This window comes from Aegilops tauschii, chromosome 5 (assembly GCF_002575655.3).
Source record: "Aegilops tauschii subsp. strangulata cultivar AL8/78 chromosome 5, Aet v6.0, whole genome shotgun sequence".
Classification (NCBI taxonomy): domain Eukaryota; kingdom Viridiplantae; phylum Streptophyta; class Magnoliopsida; order Poales; family Poaceae; genus Aegilops; species Aegilops tauschii.
In genome coordinates, this window is record NC_053039.3 from 540,747,925 (window position 1) to 540,769,526 (window position 21,602).

Sequence of the window (21,602 nt, forward strand, 5' to 3'; positions counted from 1 at the left end):
AATGCTCCCTGTCCAACAAATAAGTGCCTGTGCCCATCTTGGAGTTAATGAGCACCTGAATATGTGGACCATACCCACAAGATCACTTCTGATCTACAGAAGTCCTCTTGATTTTTTCAACAATCAGGCTCATGACTTTGAATTTCCGAGGCACATCAAATATCTGTAGCAAGTTGATTGAATGACCTCTAATCATCTTGTGATCTCCAGATTTGGGCAACAAAGTATGCCTCAATATAGTGTTGATTACCGCTAGACCAGAAAACAAGTAATGAACAGATCCAAATCTATGTCTATCCAAAGCTTTGTCTGGGATCTCTTTGTACATATTTGCCATAGAGTTGTGGTCTTTCTTCTTGTTGGCATAGATATCCAGGTCATCTTCATGCTCTTCAGGGGCATTTATCAGCTTAGCCCACTCATCACTAGTTGACTGGTACCTTGTACCCTCAGACATCCATACAATCCTACCATCTGGATAAAAATGAGCAGTGGAGTAGAATTGCATGATGAGTTCATCATTCCATTTTGTCAGCTTCTCACCCACAAACTTCTCAACACCACTTGCTCTGAATCTCTCATGTACACCTGGAAAGTGATCTTCATTCTCATCAATGTACTTCCACTACAAGAAATATGTCAACTTGTGACCCTCACTATTGGCCGCTGAAAGGTCATAGTTTTTCATTTGCGACCTTTTTGTGACAAAAAACAGAAGGTCAAAAGCTGGCAGTCGTAAACTGAAATTAACGACCTTCTCTGTCAGAAGGTCGTAGACGTTTACGACCAAAACAGAAGGTCGTTGAACCCATGACCTTTTGTTTTGGTCACTGGCTGTTTGCCCAGGCCACGTCGGTTCCGACGTGGCAATCTGACGTGGCAAAATTGCGACCAATTGAAAATGTCGTTGATAAGAATCAGCCCGGCCCGATTAGGTGTTTTATATGGGCCGAGCCCAACAATTCAGCACATTTATTATTTTTTCCTTCCAATTTTGATCAACTACATGGGTCTAGCCCAACAATTCAGGCTTTTATTTATTTCTAGGCCATGGCCTTTTAACATTGTTTGGGCTATTATATTTTGGAGCTGGTCCCACTTGTCATCATCTCACACATTGGGCCCACTTGACAGAAATTTCAAAAGTGCTCAAATTATTTTCATAAATGGGTCCCACAAGTCAGGTTTCCATTCCAGACGTTTTCAAATCACATACATAATCAATATTTCAAACAGAACATTAGAAATGTAGTTCATTAACTAACACTAAGTCTACTACAATCCGTACATAGTCTATTACAACCCAAATATGCCTACTATTACAATATAACAATATTTATAGTCTATTACATTGAAACAAAAGAGACGACTCTTTGCTGAGTAGGGCTATCCAGCTTTGAACTTCAAATTTCATATATCAATTGCCAGCACCATGCACCTTGGTTGGACATGAAGTGCTTGTCCTCTGTTGCAGCATGCACCTTTGATGAAAGAGCTACGGCTGATCGCTAAAACCTGTGAATATCAAAAAGATCTATTCAGTACAAAAAGTAAATCATGACAATATGTCAGTAGTAATAAATACAGAATCTGAACAAAAAGAACTACTCCTAGTTAGAATTATTTTTGTTTTGGTAAGGTATAAGAGCAGCAGGTAAAGATAACATGAACAGATTGTTTGATCAGATAAGCCATATGATTGTTCAACTATTGTTTGAACAGATTGCAGATTTTGAAAGCAACTATAGTTATTCAGAAAACATGGTTGCTGCAACTTTAAGCCAACCAGTACACATTCATGTCAAATATACATGTGTAAGATACTAGAAGCATTTGATGGCATATCTATGTGTACTGCTATAATTTTACGCCAAGCAGTGCACTAGTACATCAATTACACTATGCCACAACCCACTGTTTAAAAAAGTATTTTATCATCATTCTTCCATAGCTTGAATTTCAAAACAGCCACTGTTTGTATTTTAATGAAAAACACCCCAAGCAAATAACAACAGATGGGCATTAAGACAAAAAAATTGGCAATCGCAGCATCATGTTTCAGCAGTTTCAGCAGCAGTGCAGTACAAATCCTTGTGTAGCAGAAAATGGCAGCAACAGCAAGCCTAAGAGCCAAACTTCACACTGAGTTTCCAATCCAAAACCTTACACTACAGACTGGACTATTACATTGACCATCCTAACATTCAGAGCTAGAAGAAAGCAACACACCTGAGACCTTGTCCTCCCACCAGTAGATGAACAAAAGGTTGGCCACCCGGTCGCCAGCACGACACCTGCAGGCAAGGCAGTAAGCTACGGATCACAACAATATGCATCGGATGGCAACAATAACATCAACAAGTAGAAATAGCAGCATGTCAATCACTGTATAATCAATCAGTAAGCACAAATAGGAGCAGCAAGCATTATCTCAATCACAAACTACACTAATCAGCACCCCTCTCTCTCAATCTATCTCCAGCAGATGAAATAGAAATCTCTCACTCATCCCAGCCCAAGCCTCTCCCACCTCTTAGATCTGGAAAGCAATCTCTCACACGAGACACCTTTGTGGGTGCGTACTGAACTGAATTCAATTGTTGCTCAGGACCTGGAGCAACATTAACCCATGGCATTAAACTCACAACTAGGCTGCTGACTAAGAGCCAACGCTACATAACAGTTCTGAGCTTCTGCCAAAACTAAACACAACATGTACCAAGGAAAATCAACACTTATAGATTCAAATCACACTAACAGCCAACACTGCATAACAGTTCTGAACTTCTGCTAGAACTGAACACAACATATACCAAGGAAAATCAACGCTTCTGAATTAATATCATACTAACAGCCAGCCAACACCGCATAATAATTCTAAACCATTGCATGCTTTGCAAAATAACATACTAGATGAATGTCACTAACAGGAGCACTAGGTGATTAATGGAACAAGACATGGCAGTGTATGTATGAAGACAGGTGCTGCTTGCCGATGTTCTTCGCATAACTATAGGCTGGCCGTCAAGTTAGCATTACAGAAAGCGAAAAGGACAGTGGAAAAGACATGGTAGCCTATAGTTACACTACTACAAAACAGCTATAGCCAATATGGACACTAATGGCGCACTGTACATGTGGTGTGCCATTACTAAATACTAATGGCGCACCATGTGTTGGTGCGCCATTTGTAAAAAACAATTCTTTTAATTTTTTCAAAACTACTAATGGCGCACCGTGGGAGTGGTGCGCCATTACTAGTTGAACTAGTAATGGCGCACCACTCCCACGGTGCGCCATTAGTAATTATGTTTCAAAAAAATTCAATTTTTTTATTTTTTAAACTACTAATGGCGCACCATCCCACTGTGCGCCATTAGTAATTTGGCCCAAACATTCCCCCCGAATGCACCCCCCCCGGTGGACCGCCTTTTCAGTTTCAAAAAAATAAAAGAAAATGATAGAAATGTCAAAAAAATAAAAGAAAATAAGATTCCCATGTGATATGTGGTCTAGTTGTTAGCAAAATGTACAAACATGAATTTTCGACTTTTTTGCAAAATCTCTCGAGAATTTGTAAAAATGGGCATAACTTTTGCATACGAACTCGGATGAAAAAGTTTTTTATATGAAAAATCATCTACTCGAAAAGTTACATCCGAATTTAATCGGGGGAACCCCGTTAAACATTTTCAAAATCCTCAAAAACTTAACAGAAAAAAAAGATACGGGGCTTTTAAGATCTGGAGAGGCAAAAAAAATCAAAAAAATTCAAAATTACTAATGGCGCACCTGCCCATGGTGCGCCATTACTATCTTCTCGCCTTCAAAATTCAAAATAAATAAAAAAATGTTACTGGTGCGCCATTAGTATCTTCCCTCCTTCAAAATTCAAAATAAATAAAAAATAAAAAAATTAGTAATGGCGCACCTGCCCACGATGCGCCATTACTATGCCGTATATATGGCTGGGCGTGTCCTCTCCTCCTTACCTCTTCATTCTTCTCCTCCACTCCACCTCTCCTCCGCTCCATCTCCTCCTCTCCTCCACTCCATCTTCCCTTCTCTCCTCCACCATACTACTCTCCTCCTCTCCGGCGACCTCCTCCTCCTCTCCGGCGACCTCCTCCTCCCTCCTCTCCTCCCCTCCCCTCCCCTCACGGTTTCTCCTCCCTCCTCTCCGGTGAGCTCCTCCTCCCTCCTCTCCGGTGAGCTCCTCCTCCCTCCTCTCCTCCCATCCCCTCATGGTTTCTCCTTCCTCCTCTCCGATGCTCCGGTGAACTCCTCTCCGGCGACCTCCTCCTCCTCTCCGGCGATGTAGGCGAGCGCCTCTCCGGTGACCTCCACCTCCTCCTCTCCGGCGAACTCCTCTCCGGCAAAAGAACACGGCAAAAGAACGTACAAGATCAAAAACAGGAACAAAATTTGAAATAATATCATGCAAAAAAACGAGCAAAAAATGGGCATAAAATTCGCGATCCAGATCCAAATTCAAAATTCAAAAATAGCAATGGCGCACGGTGGGGGTTAGACGGTGCGCCACTACTATTTTCCCGCCTTCAAAATTCAAAAATACTAATGGTGCACCATGGCCTATACTAATGGCGCACCGTGGCCTATACTAATGGCGCACCACTGGTGCGCCATTAGTAAAAAATACTAGTGGCGTGATGCTAGTGGCGCACCAGTAGTGCACGATTAGTAGGCAAAACTGGTGCGCCACTAGTAAGCCTTTTTCTAGTAGTGCTATGCTGAGAACATAGACAAGCAGCACCTGTCTTCAGATATTGTTGGCTTGCAACCGCAGGTATCCTTGCTTCAAGTCAGGTCCAGGAACTCTTTGTGTGCACATCAAGGCAGAATAGCAGCCTCTGTCGTCCAGCCGCACTTCGCTGCAGGAAAACAAACAAATGGCTGAACCATCTTGGTAGAAACATAGTAAAAACTGCTAAATGGGAACTAGCAGCAAAATATATTAGAATGTTAAATTTAACATGCTAGAAAATTTGAGAGTGCCCCACACACACAGTGTAAGGAAGACTAGCATATAGTAGTTTCTCTTCTACAGAATGCTTCTAATATAAGTAAGCATGAGAGTGTACGTGTTGGAGCTTTGTCATGCATGCAAATATTTTATGAGGAGAACTAGATACATGTATGTGACCATTAGAATGCATACGTATGTTGACAGCTAGTTTCGCGGGCAATTAAACTAGAGCGTGCAAAATACATTGTGATCTAATATTAGAGTACATGCTCAAGATATAAGTGGAAGCAGAAGAATAACACCAGGAGAACTGCTATATTCACTGATTACATGAGATGGTTGCCTCCCACGTAAGCCGATAAGCAGCACCCACTTTCTCTCTGATTCTGCACCATTCACTTCCCTCTCTCGATTCTAGACAACTCCAATCTCCTTTAACAACAGAGTTTTAAGAAAGTGAAATGGAAATAGACTCTCTAGTTTGCTGTCCCAAACAAAATAATTCACTGTAAATTTGTGTAATAATGAGTGCATGGAGGGGAAATTAAAACGAATGTGGGCACAGCAATTTCCAAAACCTGTACAACAGTACAAGAACTGTAGCAACCACTGATGTACAATGCTACATGAAAATGACTCTCAAAGAACAGAACAGATGGCTTCATTGATAAAGGATAATTTCATTGTCAGAAGTATACTAAAAGTGGAGTAAGATCCTTTCCTTTGGGAAAATCTCTATGCTTAATCTGTTTCAAAGATATTGGTCAAGATATAGATCTAATAATATTATGCCTTCCAAGTGTTACTCCAGCAGTTGGTACATCAGTGTTCTGCACTACTTAGGAATCAAGATTGATTTTTTTTAGTGTTTAAAAGTTGAGAGAACTAGCTGTCTTGCCAATCACACATGCATGCATCAAAAGGAAACCCAAGGTTCAGTTAAGCATCAATTTTTGGAAGCAGAAGGAAATGCAAGTGCAGGTAAGAGCATCGTACAGCAGGAGCAAGACGAAACCTCCATCTCCTAGAGCCGCTTGTTGGAGCCCATGATTTGAAGGCGTTGAGGCTGTCGTGGCTGCATCTAGGGTTCTCGAACTCCTCCAAGTGTTTTATCTCGTGCAGAAGAAAGAACCTGGCGAACAGAGCAACACGGAGAGGCAGATGGTGTCCTGCAGCAGAGAGGGAGAAGCACGAGCGTCAACGGTGCGAGATTGGATCTGGTAGCATCGGGGCGGATCTGGCGGCCGCCTGACATGCTGCTCGATCTGGGAGGGAGAGGAGGAGGGTGAAGGGTTTCGCGGCGACGGTGGGGGATAGGGTGGAGCGGGGGAGCGAAGTCGCCGGTGGCGGTGGGTGGGGGCGGCGGCGAGGCGAGGGAGAGACGAGGAGGGAATCGAGCAAGGAAGATAGAGAGTGTCGGTGGGAGAGGGGAGGGAGTGCGGGTGTCGAGAGGTGGGAGGGAGAGGAGTGGGGGAGCTCGATCTGAGGAAGGGAGACGGTGGTGGGAGGGATCGAGGGGAGCGCCTGCTGTAACTTTGGATGGCGGAAGTGGGTGGTCGGGGCTGGGGGAGGTAGGGGCGGGGGTGGCGGAAGGGGCGTGTCGATCTGGATTGGAGGAGGCCCCGACGCGTTGGATCCGCGAGGGTGCGGGTCTCCGAGCGGTGAGAGTGTGTGGGGAACGCCGGAGGAGTGGGGTGGTGGCGGCGGCGCGTCGAGATCCAGAGGGAGGGAGTGGGGTTGGGGGCGGCGCCGGTGGATCTAGAAGGAGGAGTTGTGTGACAGCGCTAGGGTTTGCTGCGCAGGGAGAGAGAGGAGTGGCGTGCGGTGTTTTTTCAGGGGTAGCTCGCGGTGGGTGGGTGAGAGGGTGAGGTGCGGGCCGTTGGATCTAGGGGATCCGACGGTGATTTATCCATGATCCGCGTGAGAGGCCCCTGGACCGGTCAGAACGCAGTATACAGGTATGATATTTTGACCATTTAAATTGGTCGTAATCGACTAAAAGTAATGTGCTAAATCTTGTTAGCTATTTTATTATGACCTGAAAATTTGAAAAAAAACTTCTAATTGTGTCAGCAAATTTGACTATTGTTTTCAGGAATAATCACAAATTGAAATAAGATAAATAGTTTTTAAAAGAGTTATGAGAAATGAGTTATTTTAAATCATTTTTCAGTCCGAAATGAGCTTTTTTGTGAAGGACCTACCAAATATTTGTTGCAAAATTGTACAAAATCAATTTTCTAAAATACTAGGACATATTTAATGCACAATTGACCAAATGGTTGGGTGTGAGAAGCTTTGATCCACCTCTCATGAAAAAGACAAATTTCCGTCGATTCAGTAGGAAGCGAGTCAAATTTGAACTGCAGTTGCCTTGTAGTTTGCTCTTTATTTTTAAGTATCTATTTAATCAGAGAAACAACAAAAAAATTCCAAGATTCAACCACTAGCTAGGAACGGTCATTCCCGCCGTTTTGACCGCACTTTGAAACAGGCATAAAAAATTCAAAAAATTCAAAAAATTGGGAAATCTTCGCATTGTGTCATCATATGTGGCCAAGTTCCCAGGAAAAATAACAAACTTGTAATGCGGCAATTATTTTAAAAAAGTGATCTCAGAAACGAGCTATCACTACAGGAATCAGCTACTTTGTCGTCTGCCACGGCAGACGGCAAAGGCAAGGATGGCGGACGGCAAAAGGCTCCGGCAAAGTAGGCTACGGTAAAGAGCTTCTTTGCTGTCTGCTTTTTGAAGCGGACAGCAAAGGGGCCTTTTCCATCAGCGGCGGAGGGCAAAAAAGCCGACGGCAATAATTCGCTGTTAGTCTGTTAGGTGGCTAACGGCAGTCTTTGCTGTCCGTGGCTGACGGCAAAGAGCCTCCAGCCTTTGTCGTCTGCCACTGTAGGCAAACTGAGCAAATGGGTCAGCTGCCAGGAAGCACAGGTGGTTGCCACGTGGCTTCTTTGCCGTCCGCCGCGGATGTCAAAGAGCCCGTTGCCGTCGGTGGCAGACGGCAAAGAGCCTGCATTGCCTCTTTTTTCTGTTTTTTCTTATACCCAACCATTTTCACAACAAATAGGTGATACATATATATTTTTCACATGGCAAGTTCACAGCAAACATATGAGATATCCAACACATATAATTTCATCATACATGCATAGTTCCATCAACCATACATAGCAAGTTCCACATACATGCATCCAACCATACATATTACAATAGTGTCATCCTACCATACATGCATAGTTCATCAATACAAAAGAAACATAGTTCATCCAAACAAGCACTCCATCTATGCTAGCTTCCGTGAAGCGAATGAATTCTGCAAAATGGGAAATAAGAAAGTTAGAAGAAGAAGATTAGAAGAAGAAGAAGAAGAAGAAAATGAAGAGGAAGAAGAATATATGACATTTATGAGCTAATTTAGGTGAAATTGATCATTTGTGAGCTAACTTAGGTGAAATGGATCGTTTATGAGCTAACCTAGGTGAAATGGATCGCTTATGAGCGAACTTAGGTAAAATGCATTATTTTAGAGCTAACCTAGGTAAGATGGATCATTTATGAGCTAAGTAAGGTAAAATGGGTCATTTTAGAGCTAACTTGGGTAAAATGGATCATTTATGAGCTAAGTAAGGTAAAATGGGTCATTTTAAAGCTAACTTGGGTAAAATGGATCGTTTAAGAGCTAACTAAGGTAAAATGGATCATTTTAGAACTAACTTAGGTAAAATGGATCATTTATGAGCTAACTAAGCTAAATATGCCATTTTTGACATAAGTAAGCTAAGTACATGTCATTATTGAGCAAACCTAGTTAACTAAGCATATTAGAGCTAACGTTGGTCATTTTGGAGGAAACAAAGCTAAGTATAGATCGTTTTAGAGCTAACTTAGGTAAAATGGATGGTTTTGGAGGTCAGTAAGCTTATTAAGTCATTTTGGAGGAAATAAAGCTAAGTCTAGGTCATTGTGGTAAGCATTTTGGAGGAAATAAGGCTAAGTCTAGGTCTTTATGCATTTGTTAAGCAAAACACTAGAGAAACTTACCATGATCATGGACGTGTAGGAGCGGGCAGGCTCGTGCCGGTAGCTGGAGAAGGATCGTGTGATGCTTGTCTGGAGTTACGCTGCACCAAAGATCATTTCCAATGTCTCGTTAGCATGATGACACTCAAATGTTAAGACTAGCAAGTAATGTCCATTCAAATTAAACTCACCGTGGTCCCAGGAGCAATCACTGGCATTGGTGGAGCGGTCTGAACGGTCTTCTCGCACACAGACTGCACATTTCGTTTTGACGACTCAGTCATACTAGTTAGTAATGAGACAAACACTACATGAATGTTCTGGCTAATCTGCAGAAGAAACTTACCACAAGGAGCTCGTACATGGCCCTTGCCTGCATGTCATTCCGTGCCCTCTCCTCCTCCAACATCGTTGTCGTCGTCTCCTCCAACTCCCGCTGCCTGTCCGCCACCTCCGCCAGAAGTTTCTCCGTTCTATCTCTCTCACTCTGTATAGCAGCCTGCAACACCACTCCTCGTTACCATTTGTAATCATTGATGGAAGCAAAGACAATGTAATGGAGAAAGATAACTTGAGTACGTATAATTAACCTTGATGGAGAGTTGGACTGGCCGTTCACGAGGCCTTATCTCAGGAGCAGAGCTCGACTGGCGCGCCTTGATCTCCGGGAGAGTACTAGGACAACGGATAAGTCCATCTCCAATGGCTATGGAGCCATGGGACCTCCCGCCACCAGTATCATCACCAGCTCTGGATCAATGGGACCCTGGCTCGGGTTAAAGTCCTCCCCTTTCCTCCCCTTCCCCTCATCTCTATATTTCACGAGCTTGTCGTGGCAGGAGATGTTGGTGAAGTTGTTTGCATCATCGAGGTCAGACGGAGAGAATGCCTTGACTTTCTTGAAAGAGGCAGTGTGGGCCATGGCATACAGGTCGTACACCTCTGGCACCTTATCCGCCTTATTGTAGCGTGCCTGAAAGAGAGAAACAAAGTAAATTAGTAATTAAAGGGCTCAATCTAGCATGATGAATGAATTGCATGAATCATGAAGCAAACCACATACCCAGTTCCGCCCGAACTGATATAAGTTGGAGCTGCCTTGATGGTGTGGCACACCTTCCATTTGGGCACGTTCGTCCTTGGCCGCGTTGTGGACGGCTAGCCATTCTTTTGAGCACCACTCATTGACCAACACCTCCCAACAATCCATCTGATCCGCACACCATCTCGGAGGCGCCTAAGTTAGCAAATAGAAACTTGAGCGCTATGGCTATGAATTACTAAATGAAGGAAGTAAGTACAAGGCCTTAAGAATTAGCTTCATGTACTGCTCCTTACTGAGGAACTTATCGCGGCACGCCGACTTGGGCTTCTTGATACCACGCAAGGCGTAGTAGTCTCGAACAGTCTGCACCCGAGCCTCGTGCCGTAAGTTCTGTAGTAGGCGCTTGCAGACGTTCTCAATAACATTTGCCGCCTCCTCCTTGTATCCCTCGTCACACCTGTAGAATGTCTGCAATCAAATGAGACAATATTGATTAGTACAATTAATAACTAGCTAGTTGAAGATTTTTAAATGTGTAAAGGAGAAATTACCCAGAACTTTCTGATCACCACATCTGCCCTCGTGTCACACAAGACACCGTCGATAATCTCACTCGGCAGGGCCGGGGCAGCCAAGTAGTGCTCCCAGCTCAATCCAAGCTCTGGAAGCCGACCCTCACCAGGCAACGTGACAAACCCCGGGAAGTTTTGCCGGCAAAGCACTCCAAGGACGGAGTTGGGTCGGCGGACACTATGATGGTGGTCCCAACCCCTACAGCATGACAAGGCCAACACATTAGATATTTGAAGAAACGTGAATGCAGAAGGTACAAAAGGATTAAATGCACTTACCTCTCCCCATCAGGGAAAATCAACCACCTCTGCTCGCGGGTCTCCAGCACGGTGGTAGACGGTGCCCCCCTCCTCCTCAATATCAGTCGGCTCCCCGCCATCATCAGCATGGCCACTCGGCCCCTCAGGCTCATCCGGCCAGGTACCCCATCCAAACGTGTGCTCCTTCGGGGTCTCGTGGGCCGAAGGCGCGTCGACCCAAGGCTCGTGGGCCAAAGGCCCGTTGACCCAAGGCTCGTGGGCCAAAGGCTCGTGGACCAGAGTCCGTGTAGCCTCCTCCTCGGATGAGTCCACCCTAGCAGTCACGTGCTCGGGTGAAACAGCTGAGGGTGGCGGCGAGGAAGGCGCCCTAGCAGTCACCCTACCTCCTCTCCCGCGACCACGTGCTCCAACTACTCTCTTCTTCCCTCCCTTACCTCGTCCCCTGCTGGGCACCGCTGTCGACGAAGAAGGGCCCGACGGTGTCACCATACTGTCCAGCAACGCTCGGCGGAGAGGTGCGTGTGGAATGGAAGACCTCCCACCACGCGCCGACAAAGAAGGGGCCTCGGAGCGCTCCCGACCAGCGCCCACCATCTTTCAACACCTGCCATGACAAAGAGTAAACGAAATTAGTACAACATAAAAAATACCGACATGAATAATAATATGTACATCACTTATGTATCATCATCAAGTACAACATTAAAAAATTGAATACCGCGGCGGCCGTCCCCGCCCCGCGGCGGCCCGATGAAGGGGGAGGCCGCGGTGAGACGGGGCGGGGACGGCCACGTAGGGGAGGGGAGGGGGCAGCTGGCCGGCATGGAAGGGGCGCCGCAGGGGAGGGGTGCGGGGCGACGGGGCGAGGGGGCGGCGGCGGGTGGTTGGGGCGACGGGGCGAGCGGCGGTGGGTGGGCGGGTGGTGGCGGCGGGTGGTGGGGTGGCGGCGGGTGGCTGGTTGTCGGGGCGGCGGCGGGTGGCGGTCGAAAGAGCACCTTCTACATATTCTTCTTTTCTTCTTCTTCTTCTTCTTCTTCTTCTTCTTCTTCTTCTTCTCCCCTCCTCTTCTTCTCCTACACCTACACTTTCTTCTTCTTCTTCTTCTTCTTCTTCTTCTTCTCCCCTCCTCTTCTTCTCCTACACTTTCTTCTTCTCCCCTCCTCTTCTTCTCCTACACTTTCTTCTTCTTCTTCTTCTTCTCCCCTCCTCTTCTTCTTCTTCTTCTTCTTCTTCTTCCCCTTCTACATATTCTTCTTTTCTTCTTCTTCTTTTTTCATCTTTTTTCTACTTCTTTTAACTATATGACTAATTATCTAAAACCCATGCACTAAATCTAACACTAACACATATATATCTAGCACTAAACCTAACACTAACAATTAAACAGCAAAAATAGAAAAAAAATAACTCACCGGATCGCGATGGCGGGTGGCGGCGGCGGCGACGACGCCGGGGTGGTGGGGCGGCGGGGTGGTGGGGGACGGCACGTGGTGGTGGGCGGCGGCGGGTGGCGGGGGCGGCGGGTGGTGTGGGTGGCGGTGTGTGGCGGGGGCGACTGGTGGGTGGCGGGGGCAGCGGCAGGTGGTGGGGCGGCTGGTGGGGGTGGCGGCGGGTGGCGGCACGGGGGGGCGGCGGTGTGTGGCGGGGGCGGCGGCAGGGGGTGGGGGCGGGGGCGGGTGGCGGGGCGGCGGGTGGTGGGGGTGGCGGCGGGTGGCGGGGGCGGCGGCTGGTGGTGGGGGCGGGTGGTGGGGGTGGCGGCGGGTAGCGGGGGCGGCGACACGGGGTGGGGGCAGCGGCGGGGTGGCGGCATGGTGGCTCGGGGAGGAGAGAGGAGAGAAACAGAGAGATGGATCCAGGGCGGGGTGGGTCTCGCCGTTAGGTAGGTTAGTTCTTTGCCGTCCGCCAAACCTTTGCCGTGAGCTTTTTTTCCACTTTGTCGTCCGCTAGCTAACGGCAAAGGGGGGACGTTAATTTTTTTTAATCAGCTCGTAAGTGGGGACCACCACCCTCTTTGTCGTCTCCTAGCTGACGGCAAAGATTCTTTGCCGTCCGGTAGCTGACGACAAAGAGTAGGCAGATGGCAAAGACCGTTCTTTGCCGTGTGCCTACTCTTTGCCGTCCATTTTCTACAAGCGGACGGCAAAGGTCTTTGCCGTCAGCTAGCGGATGGCAAAGACTTGGCAGACGGCAAATTAGCTAATTCCAGTAGTGTATCACGTGTGGAGATGAATGGCTTTCAAGCCAAATGATCAATCTTATGGCCACATTCATGGCATAGTTTGTTCAAATGATCTCATATTGTGCACAACGGTGCATATTGGAATGGCAAACAATGTTGCCTAAGGAAGTTTTCATTTTCTTTGGACGAAAAAACCATTTTCCATTTTTCGAGTGCCCGAAAGGAGGTTTTTTTGTGAAGGACCTCCCAAATAATAGTTGCAAAATTGGACCAAATCATTTTTCTAAAATTTTAGGCCGTATTTAATGCACAATTGACCAAATGGTTGGGTGTAAAAAGTTTTGATCCACCTCTCGTGAAAAAGAAAAATTTCCATCGATTCAGGTGGAAGCGGGTCAAATTTGAACTGGATCTGCCTCATAGTTTGCTATTTATTTTTTTCCAAAAATCATTTCTAGGTACATAAGTATCTATTTAATCAGAGAAACACCAAAAAAATTCCAAGATTCAACCACTAGCTAGGAACGGTCATTCCTGCCGTTTTCACCATATTTTGAAACGGGCATAAAAAATTCAAAAAAATCAAAAAATTGGGAAACCGTCGCATTGTGTCATCATATGTGGCCAAGTTCCCAGGAAAAAAACTTGTAATGCGGAAATTATTTTAAAAAAGTGTTCTCAGAAACGAGCTATCACGTGTGGAGATCAATGGCTTTCAATCCAAATGATCAATCTTGTGGCCACATTCAATGCATAGTTTGTTCAAATGATCTGATATTGTGCACAAGGGTGCATATCGGAATGGCAAACAATGTTGCCTAAGGAAGTTTTCATTCTTTGGACAAAAAAACATTTTCCATTTCTGAGTGCCCGAAATGAGGTTTTATTATGAAGGAACTACCAAATAATTGTTGCAAAATTGGACCAAATCAATTTCCTAAAATACTAGGACATATTTAATGCACAATTGACAAAATGGTTGGGTGTAAAAAGTTTTGATCCACCTCTCATGAAAAAGACAAATTTCCGCCGATTCAGTTGGAAGCGGGTCAAATTTGAACTGCAGCTGCCTCATAGTTTGCTATTTATTTCTTCCAAAAAATATTTCTAGTTACATAAGAACGTATTTAATCATAAATACATGGTTTGGTGGCGATACATCGAGGTTTGGGCGGTAGCCGAGGGCCCCAACTCTAGAGCGCGTAAACTCGCATGCCCGCCGCGTGGTCACCGCGTGACCGTGGCGTTGCCACGTGTTCTGGGCGGCCTAGGCATGTCTAGTGGGTTGGGCACTCCCCAGGTAGGTGCTAGGAAGAAAATTACAACATAAGATTCTCACGAGGAGACCGATCGATGCTCAAACATGAATTAGCAGCCAAGTGTTTGATTAGCGGTACGGGAAATGTACATGGCTAATGGGCGTGAGTTTTGGCTGAGGATGATCAGTTACTAAGAAGACCGTCTTCACAAATTTTTAGCTCAAAAGGAGGAGCCTAGGTGGTACTTGCTTTGCAAAGTACCACACTGGACATAAATACGAATGTTGAAGCTGGGCTCAAAATAATGAATGGATTGAGCTGGCATTTGCTGGAAGATGGTTATTTGGGCATAGGAAAGCACCGTAGAAAATGGATACTATTTGGACATCCCAAAGTGGTACTTCCTTCACAAAGTGTTGTCCTGAATAGAATAGGAAAATGAATATTGTTGAATTATTTTTGAACTAAGCAAGGAAGGTTTTTTACATATTTGACGAAGATATGACCCAAAGAATTTATGAGATTTTTTGGGAATTTTGGGAATGACATAAATATAGGTTGCTTCACAACCTCGGGTAAAAATTGCCACATGGACATGACACATAGGCAAAACTGACGAGGTGGCGCCTAGTCATAGCAACCCACCACAATTTACAAGGTTATGACCATCTATATTAGTCGTGATCAGCTAGAAATAAGGCAGCGGACCAGTGCTATCTGCTTTATGTCCATTTCGTCAAAGGAAATTACGACCTTTCTGACCAAAATGGTTGTTATAGTTTAGGGTTTGGAGCCCCCCGAACAGCTTTTGACCAATTGGTCTGAAATGGTCATAGATCTATGACCAATTCTTCCAGGGTCACTGACAGAAGGTCACTAGTTGACATATTTCTTGTAGTGCTCCAGTCAGCCCACTTCATGTCACACACTATAGGCTTCTTGTCCAGTAGAATGGTTTCAAAGAAATCTTCTTGCTCTTTGGTGTGGAACCTGTAGTCCACAGCAGTCTTCCTTCTCACAGCATAAGGGTCACTTTGTCTCCAAAGTCTCAGACCTGCATCATTCCTGATGCTCATATCCTCTGCCACTGGATGGCTGTCATCATGATCTGGAATCTTTGGTTTAAGTTTCCTTAGAACTTGGGCTAAAGCATCTTCTTCTTCCATCTCAGGCACTGGGGCCTTGTTCTTCTCTGCAGCTGGAATGTTCCTAGTGCTCCGCTTGGGATTTGAAGGCTTTTGAGCTTGAGCAGCAGCTTTGGGTGCAGTCTTGGGCTTTGAACGGGCAGCCCCAGACTTAATTGCATCCCCCATTAGCTTTTGGGACTTGGGTGCTGGTGCAGCATCCTCTTCCTCTTCTTCTTCTTCTTCTTCTTCTTCTTGTTCTTCTTCAGAATCTCTCACCATGGTTGATTTTCCAAGTACTTTTGCAGTTGTGGTTCTTGCCCTTTTCTTCTTCTTCTTGCCACCAGCCACATCATCATCTGACTGTTCTATAGTGAACTGCATGGTTTCTCCTGTTGGAACTTTCTTTGGCTTGGATATTGACACCCTTTTAGCAGGAATTTTCTTATGCATACCAGGCTTTGTTGCAGCAGCCGTACCATATTCCTTATTCAGGACTTTCTTTTTGGAGCTCACTTCCTCCTCATTTGCCACATAGTCGTCCTCAGAGTCTGAGGTTCTCTTCTTCCTTGTCCTAGTGGCTGCCTTGGGCAAATTGCTTGGAGTGCTCCTGCTGCCATCATCATAGCTGCTAGAGGGACTAGTGCCCTCACTCATGTGCACTTGCTCTTCTGATTTGTTCTGGCTATCACTCTGGGCAGACATTCTCGCAAAGCAAGCAGACAGCAGACCCTATGAATAGATATAGATGAGATAGAGTGGATGAGCATCACAAATTGCAGATTTTTTTGCAAAACAGATGAGTCAAAAACTTAGTTTTAGTTCTCCACATAAAGCATTTTGGAGCTACCGATTTGTTAAACTCGGTGACATCGAAGAAACTTTTGGAGTCTAAACTAGTGATCTTTGTGAGACCGAGACAAAGTTCGGTGGCTCCGAGATTGCTAGGGTTTCACAGAGTGTTGAACTCGGTCACAGCGATTTGCAACTTTCGGTCAGACCGAAGAGTGCAAGTGCTATGGCCTAAGCCAAATCGGCGAGATCGATTTCCACAACTCGGTCGGTCCGAGATGGGTTCGGCAGAAACCTAACCCTAAATTTTCGAACCAAACCTAATCTAAGGGATGTTCTTGCTGGATAGATTGATCTAATATGTGGTAAAGAACATGGCATTGCATTGTGCTAAGAATAGGAGTAAGGAATTAGCACAAAAGATCGAACTCATACCCTAGTTCGGCGGTGAGTTCGCTACGGCGGCAACGGCGGGAAGGAAATCCATTGACAGTGATGGAGACCAGCAGCGGGAGGTCGCTGGCGACGAGAAGACGACCCGGAGACCCGAGGCGGTAGAGCAGGACACGCGCGGGATGGAGGGTTTTGAATAAATTTCCAAAATCTCACCCGTCGGTATATATATCCTGACCCTGTCGGTGTGACCGAGTGGAACAACTCGGTGGCACCGGGATGCAGAATCGCAAGCGGTTACTGCAACTCGGTGTGACCGAAAAGTTCAAATCGGTTGCACCGAGATTGAAAACCTAGATCAACTGAGTGAACTCGGTGTGATCGAAGTGGATGAATCGTTCAGACCGAAATTCACAGAGAGGTTTTGGAAGTTTAAGTCTATGACGAATCGGGGACTCCGAGTGCTCCTCACATAGAGTGGTTCAAATCTGACTTGATCAAACTTTGTGATGTAGCATGAATAGAGTTTGAGACGAGAAAAGCATAGATAGCTAGAGGAGGTTCTTAGGCATTCTTTTCCATCCACTTGGCAAGAGAGAAATAGCCAAACAATCAAAGCAACGAGTGGATGTCCTCGAATGAGTAAAATATGCAATCAACATGCTCACACAATGAAATGGCAAATGAAATATGTGAAAAAGCATGCACAAACACTCTAGCATCTATCAAGAAATTGGCGATGACTAGGTCATCTACATATGAGTATATTGACTTAGGAGTCAAATGAGAACATTTGATCATAGGTCATACTCATCGCTTAAGCACAAGTGGGTTTACCACTTTTACATAAAGCATTGTTGTGTTCACACCATTAGAGTTGCTTTAGCTCAATTGATTAGAGTAAAGCTCCCCCTAGATTTGATATCCCCCCTAGAGGGATGAACTAACCTTGGGTTTTGTCGATGATGACTTCACGTAGATGTTGAAGATGTGGATGCTCAATGTTGATGTAGATCATTTGGAGCAATCAATTGGAGTGTGTTGCACTTTCAATACCTTGTCCCTTGTCTTACCAACAAGAGGGTTTGTGACTCTGAACTAGTGCAAGATTTGGAAGTTGTTTGCACTTGTCCTTGCCAAGATGATATGAGTGAAGTATGTTGGCGGAGTCACCCTCAAGAACTCTCCAGTTCTTCTTCTTTGGGATCCACATCATCTTGATGGGAATCTTTGGAGTTGTAGTCGTACTTGAGGAAGTAGAACTTGATGTCGTCTTGGGAACCCACTTGGCCAAGGCCTTAGGAGCTTCTTCAAATGCATCAATCTCCTCTTGAAGCTTGTCCTTGCCTTTTTGCTTGTGGTCTTGTGGTGGAAGATCATATTGAGCTTTTGTCCCTTGGAAAGAAGTAGGATCATACTTCTCTTGTTGAGGAACAAACTTCGTCTTGGGGTATTGATCATCTTCCCACTCAACTCGATTGGCATTAAACCTTCGTTCAAAACCAATTCCTTGATTCTTCCGGTGCCTTCCTTGCTTGCGTACAATTTCCTCAAATTGCTTACTCCCAGCAAGGCTCTTGTAAACACCTTTCTCTATAATTCCCTTCAATAAGCTATTTTCTTGCTCAAGTGTAACTTGGCTAAGAGAATCATTAGTGGAATCAAGAGAACTACTGGAAGCAACAATATTGGATTTAACATGATTATTGTTACCACTAGAACAAGAATCTTTCTTACTCTTGTTGCTAGATTTTACTTGTGGCATGTAAGTAGACAAGAGTAAATGCTTGGCAATGTAAGAAGAACTTTTCTTACGACGATCATCATTGATTGCTTTTAAGAACCCATGCTCTTGCTCAAGGTTGAGCTTTTCAAAGCGTAGCTTCTCTTGAGTCTTTAAAAGTTCTCGATGATCTTCTAAGGTAGTTTCATGAGCTAACTTAAGAGTGTTCAGTTCTTTAGTTAGACGCTCAATCTCCTTCTTATCATCGCCATTCATTTTATCTTGATTAACATGATTAATAGCAAGTTCATCATGGTTTTCATCACTAGAGTTGTCAACAAGTAAATCATCATCACCTAGCAAATCATCTTCATCACTATTGAAATCAACATACTCGGGTTGTGATACCTTTAGGCCTTTAGCAATTAAGCATCTCCAAATTCCTTCATTTGGTGAGTTAAATATGTCGTAGGAGTTGGTTGACACAAGTGCTAGACCGGCAACACCTTCATCTTGAGTATATTCGGAGTCGGAGTGGTAACTTCTTTCGCGGTGATGGTCCGAGTCGGAGCCGGATACCCATTCACTAACATGAGCTTGATGTCTTCGTTTTGTGTAGCTCCTTGATGATTTGTCCTTCCTTTCCGAATCCTTGCTTCTCCGAGAGGTTCTTAGTTCATAACGATCATCTCTACGCCTTCTCTCTCTTGGTGGTGATTCTTGTCTTGTTCTTTTCCTTTTGGGCGAATCTTCTCTTCGTTTGTAGGGGGCCGTACACTCATTGGAGTAGTGTCCGGGTCTTCCACAATTGTAGCAATTACTCTCATGACTAGAAGATCGTTTGGCATTGTAGGACCTTGACTTGGAACTTATTTCCTTGATTCTACTCTTGTAGAACTTGTTGAAGTTCTTCACCATTAGGCTCAATTCCTCATTGAAGGTTTGTTTCTCACTTGATGATGTAGGAGTATCACATGAGGCTTTGTAAGCACCACTTGACTTGTTGTGAAGTTCTTCCTTATCCTTTTTTGAAGGTTAACGACAGTGGGAGAGGCTCCCACTGACTTTTGTATTACTCACAAAGAAACCAGTTACATCATTGTTACAAGTGGGTTTTGTGGCCCCCCGGCCAAAACTCCTATGAGGCTACCAGTGCAAGTATTACAATTGTTGTATGTATGTGTCTAGGAAAGGACGCAATTCCTCCCTACAACTGTGAACCAACAGGGTCAAAAGCTCTTTGAATCTAGCCAGCCATGAACCAAAAGAGTGTGGAATCCCTCTGAAGTGTTGATTATTTCTCTCCTTCCACAAGCTCCATGCAGCCATCAAGAAGATGTCCATAAACAGTGGTCACCGCCAGTGTTCTCTGCCAGCGTGCAGCAAAGCGAGCCTGTTCCCAGTGCTTGGCCAAAGCATCCCAACCTTATCCCAGCATTGTTGGCTGAACGGGCAAGTGAAGAAGAGGTGTTCCACCGTTTCCTTAGGGGGGTTCTGGCAAAGCATGCAAGTGTAAGTGTTGCCCTCCATGACGAAGTGCGTGCGTCTCAGCATGTTCCTAGTGTTAAGACGATCAAGAAACGACAGCCAGCCAAACATTTTGAATTTGATCGGGCTTTTAGCCTTCCATAGCCAACGGAAGGCATCATCAGCAGCTGTATCTCTCAAGCAGTTATCGTAATATAGCTTGGAGGAGAAAGCCCCACCAAGGTTGCATTCCCAGGCATCTGTGCACCCCTCATCAAGGAGCACATGCATCGTTCCTTGCTGGATTCCTCTAACTTCCTCTCGAGCTTGTGTGGACAGTGGCAGGTGGAAGATCAAGCTGGGATCCGTAGCAGTGATAATTTTTGCTACCGGCTCATCTTCATTTATATAGAAAGAGAAAGCTCCGTGGTAAATCTCCATTAATGGGGTGTCACGGTCGTCAAACCAGACGTCTTTCCATAACAGGGAGGAGGATCCGTTGCCCAGAGTGACTCTGGTGATCCCACGGAAAACATCGCTGAGCTGCATTACATCACGCCACCGGAAAGAGCCAACAGGGTCCATCGCATGCGATACTTTATCCGTGTAGTAAGTATCCCAGACCATAGTCACGCAGGGGACGTCATGGTGATTATAAAACTTAAACAGATGCTTCCGCAGCAATGCTACATTCTGTGTCTTCTACAGACCAACTCCCAGGCCGCTAGGGAGTTGTTTTTGACACCATATTCAGAGTTCTTCGCCCAGAGACAGTACCTGCGCAGCTTATCAAGGTGCTCAATCACTTTGGGGTGGAGCTTGATTGTACACATGGCATAAATTAACATCGACGTCACTCCCGAGTTAACCAAAGTGAGTTTTGCCCCAGAGGACAACAAAGACAGAGCAGTGGACATTTTCCCCTCCACCCCGTGCACAAGTGGCATGAGCTCAACCAATGTGGGCCTGGTCGTGCCCATGGTGAACGGCATTGAGCCAACCGAGCAGCCAAGAACCTGAGCTAGTTGTAACGCACGCTGATGATCAAGATTGATAGGGATTAGGGTGGATTTGTGGAAGTTGATCTTCAGATCAACCGATGTTGTGTAGTCCTCAAGGATTTTTTTCATGCGGGCAACTTGATCAGGGCAGGCTGGCATCACCAGGATGGTGTCATCCGCATATTGCACCACCGGGTAGTCACTGTCGCGATTGCATTGAATGGGCAGCTCGATCAACCCACGAGGAAATGCGTCATTGACCGCTGCTTGGAGGAGATCATCAGCGAGGACAAAAAACAGTGGAGAGAGGGGGTCGCCCTGACGCACCACACATTTGCACTGAAACTTTCTGCCAGGGACCCCATTAAGGAGGACAGATGACACTCCAGACCCAAAGATTGTTTCCATCCATCCCAGCCATTTATCATCAAAACCCATGTGTCTCATGATCTCCATGATTGGGATGTGCTCTATGGTGTCGAAAGCTTTGGCGAAGTCCATCTTGAGCAGAATAATCTCACGCGACGACCTCTGGCATTGGTGGATATATTCAAATGACCATGCAAGACAGTCTTGGATGGTTCTCCCCTTGATGAACCCATACTGGTTCCTATGTATGATTTTCAGAATAACTTCCTGTAGACGATTGGCCAAGATCTTTGTGACAATTTTCGGACAACAGTTTAGCAGGGTTATTGGCATGTTGTCATTTGCGGTTTCAGGAGATAAGGTCTTTGGTATCAAGGTAATGTATCCCTGGCTAATG

The 21,602-nt window shown here is 45.4% G+C and overlaps 1 protein-coding gene across 1 annotated transcript; it reads right to left on the reverse strand.

The window, feature by feature from the left end:
- Positions 1-19,721: 19,721 nt before the first annotated feature.
- LOC141023126 (uncharacterized) lies at positions 19,722-20,420 on the reverse strand. Its single transcript, XM_073499454.1, has one exon. It carries the CDS (start codon positions 20,418-20,420, stop codon positions 19,722-19,724), a length of 699 nt encoding a protein of 232 aa, XP_073355555.1.
- Positions 20,421-21,602: the final 1,182 nt, after the last annotated feature.

What these genes read in the sequence shown, in the direction of transcription:
- LOC141023126 (XM_073499454.1), bottom strand. Translation starts at nt 20,420, where the DNA reads ATGGACCCTGTTGGCTCTTTCCGGTGGCGTGATGTAATGCAGCTCAGC.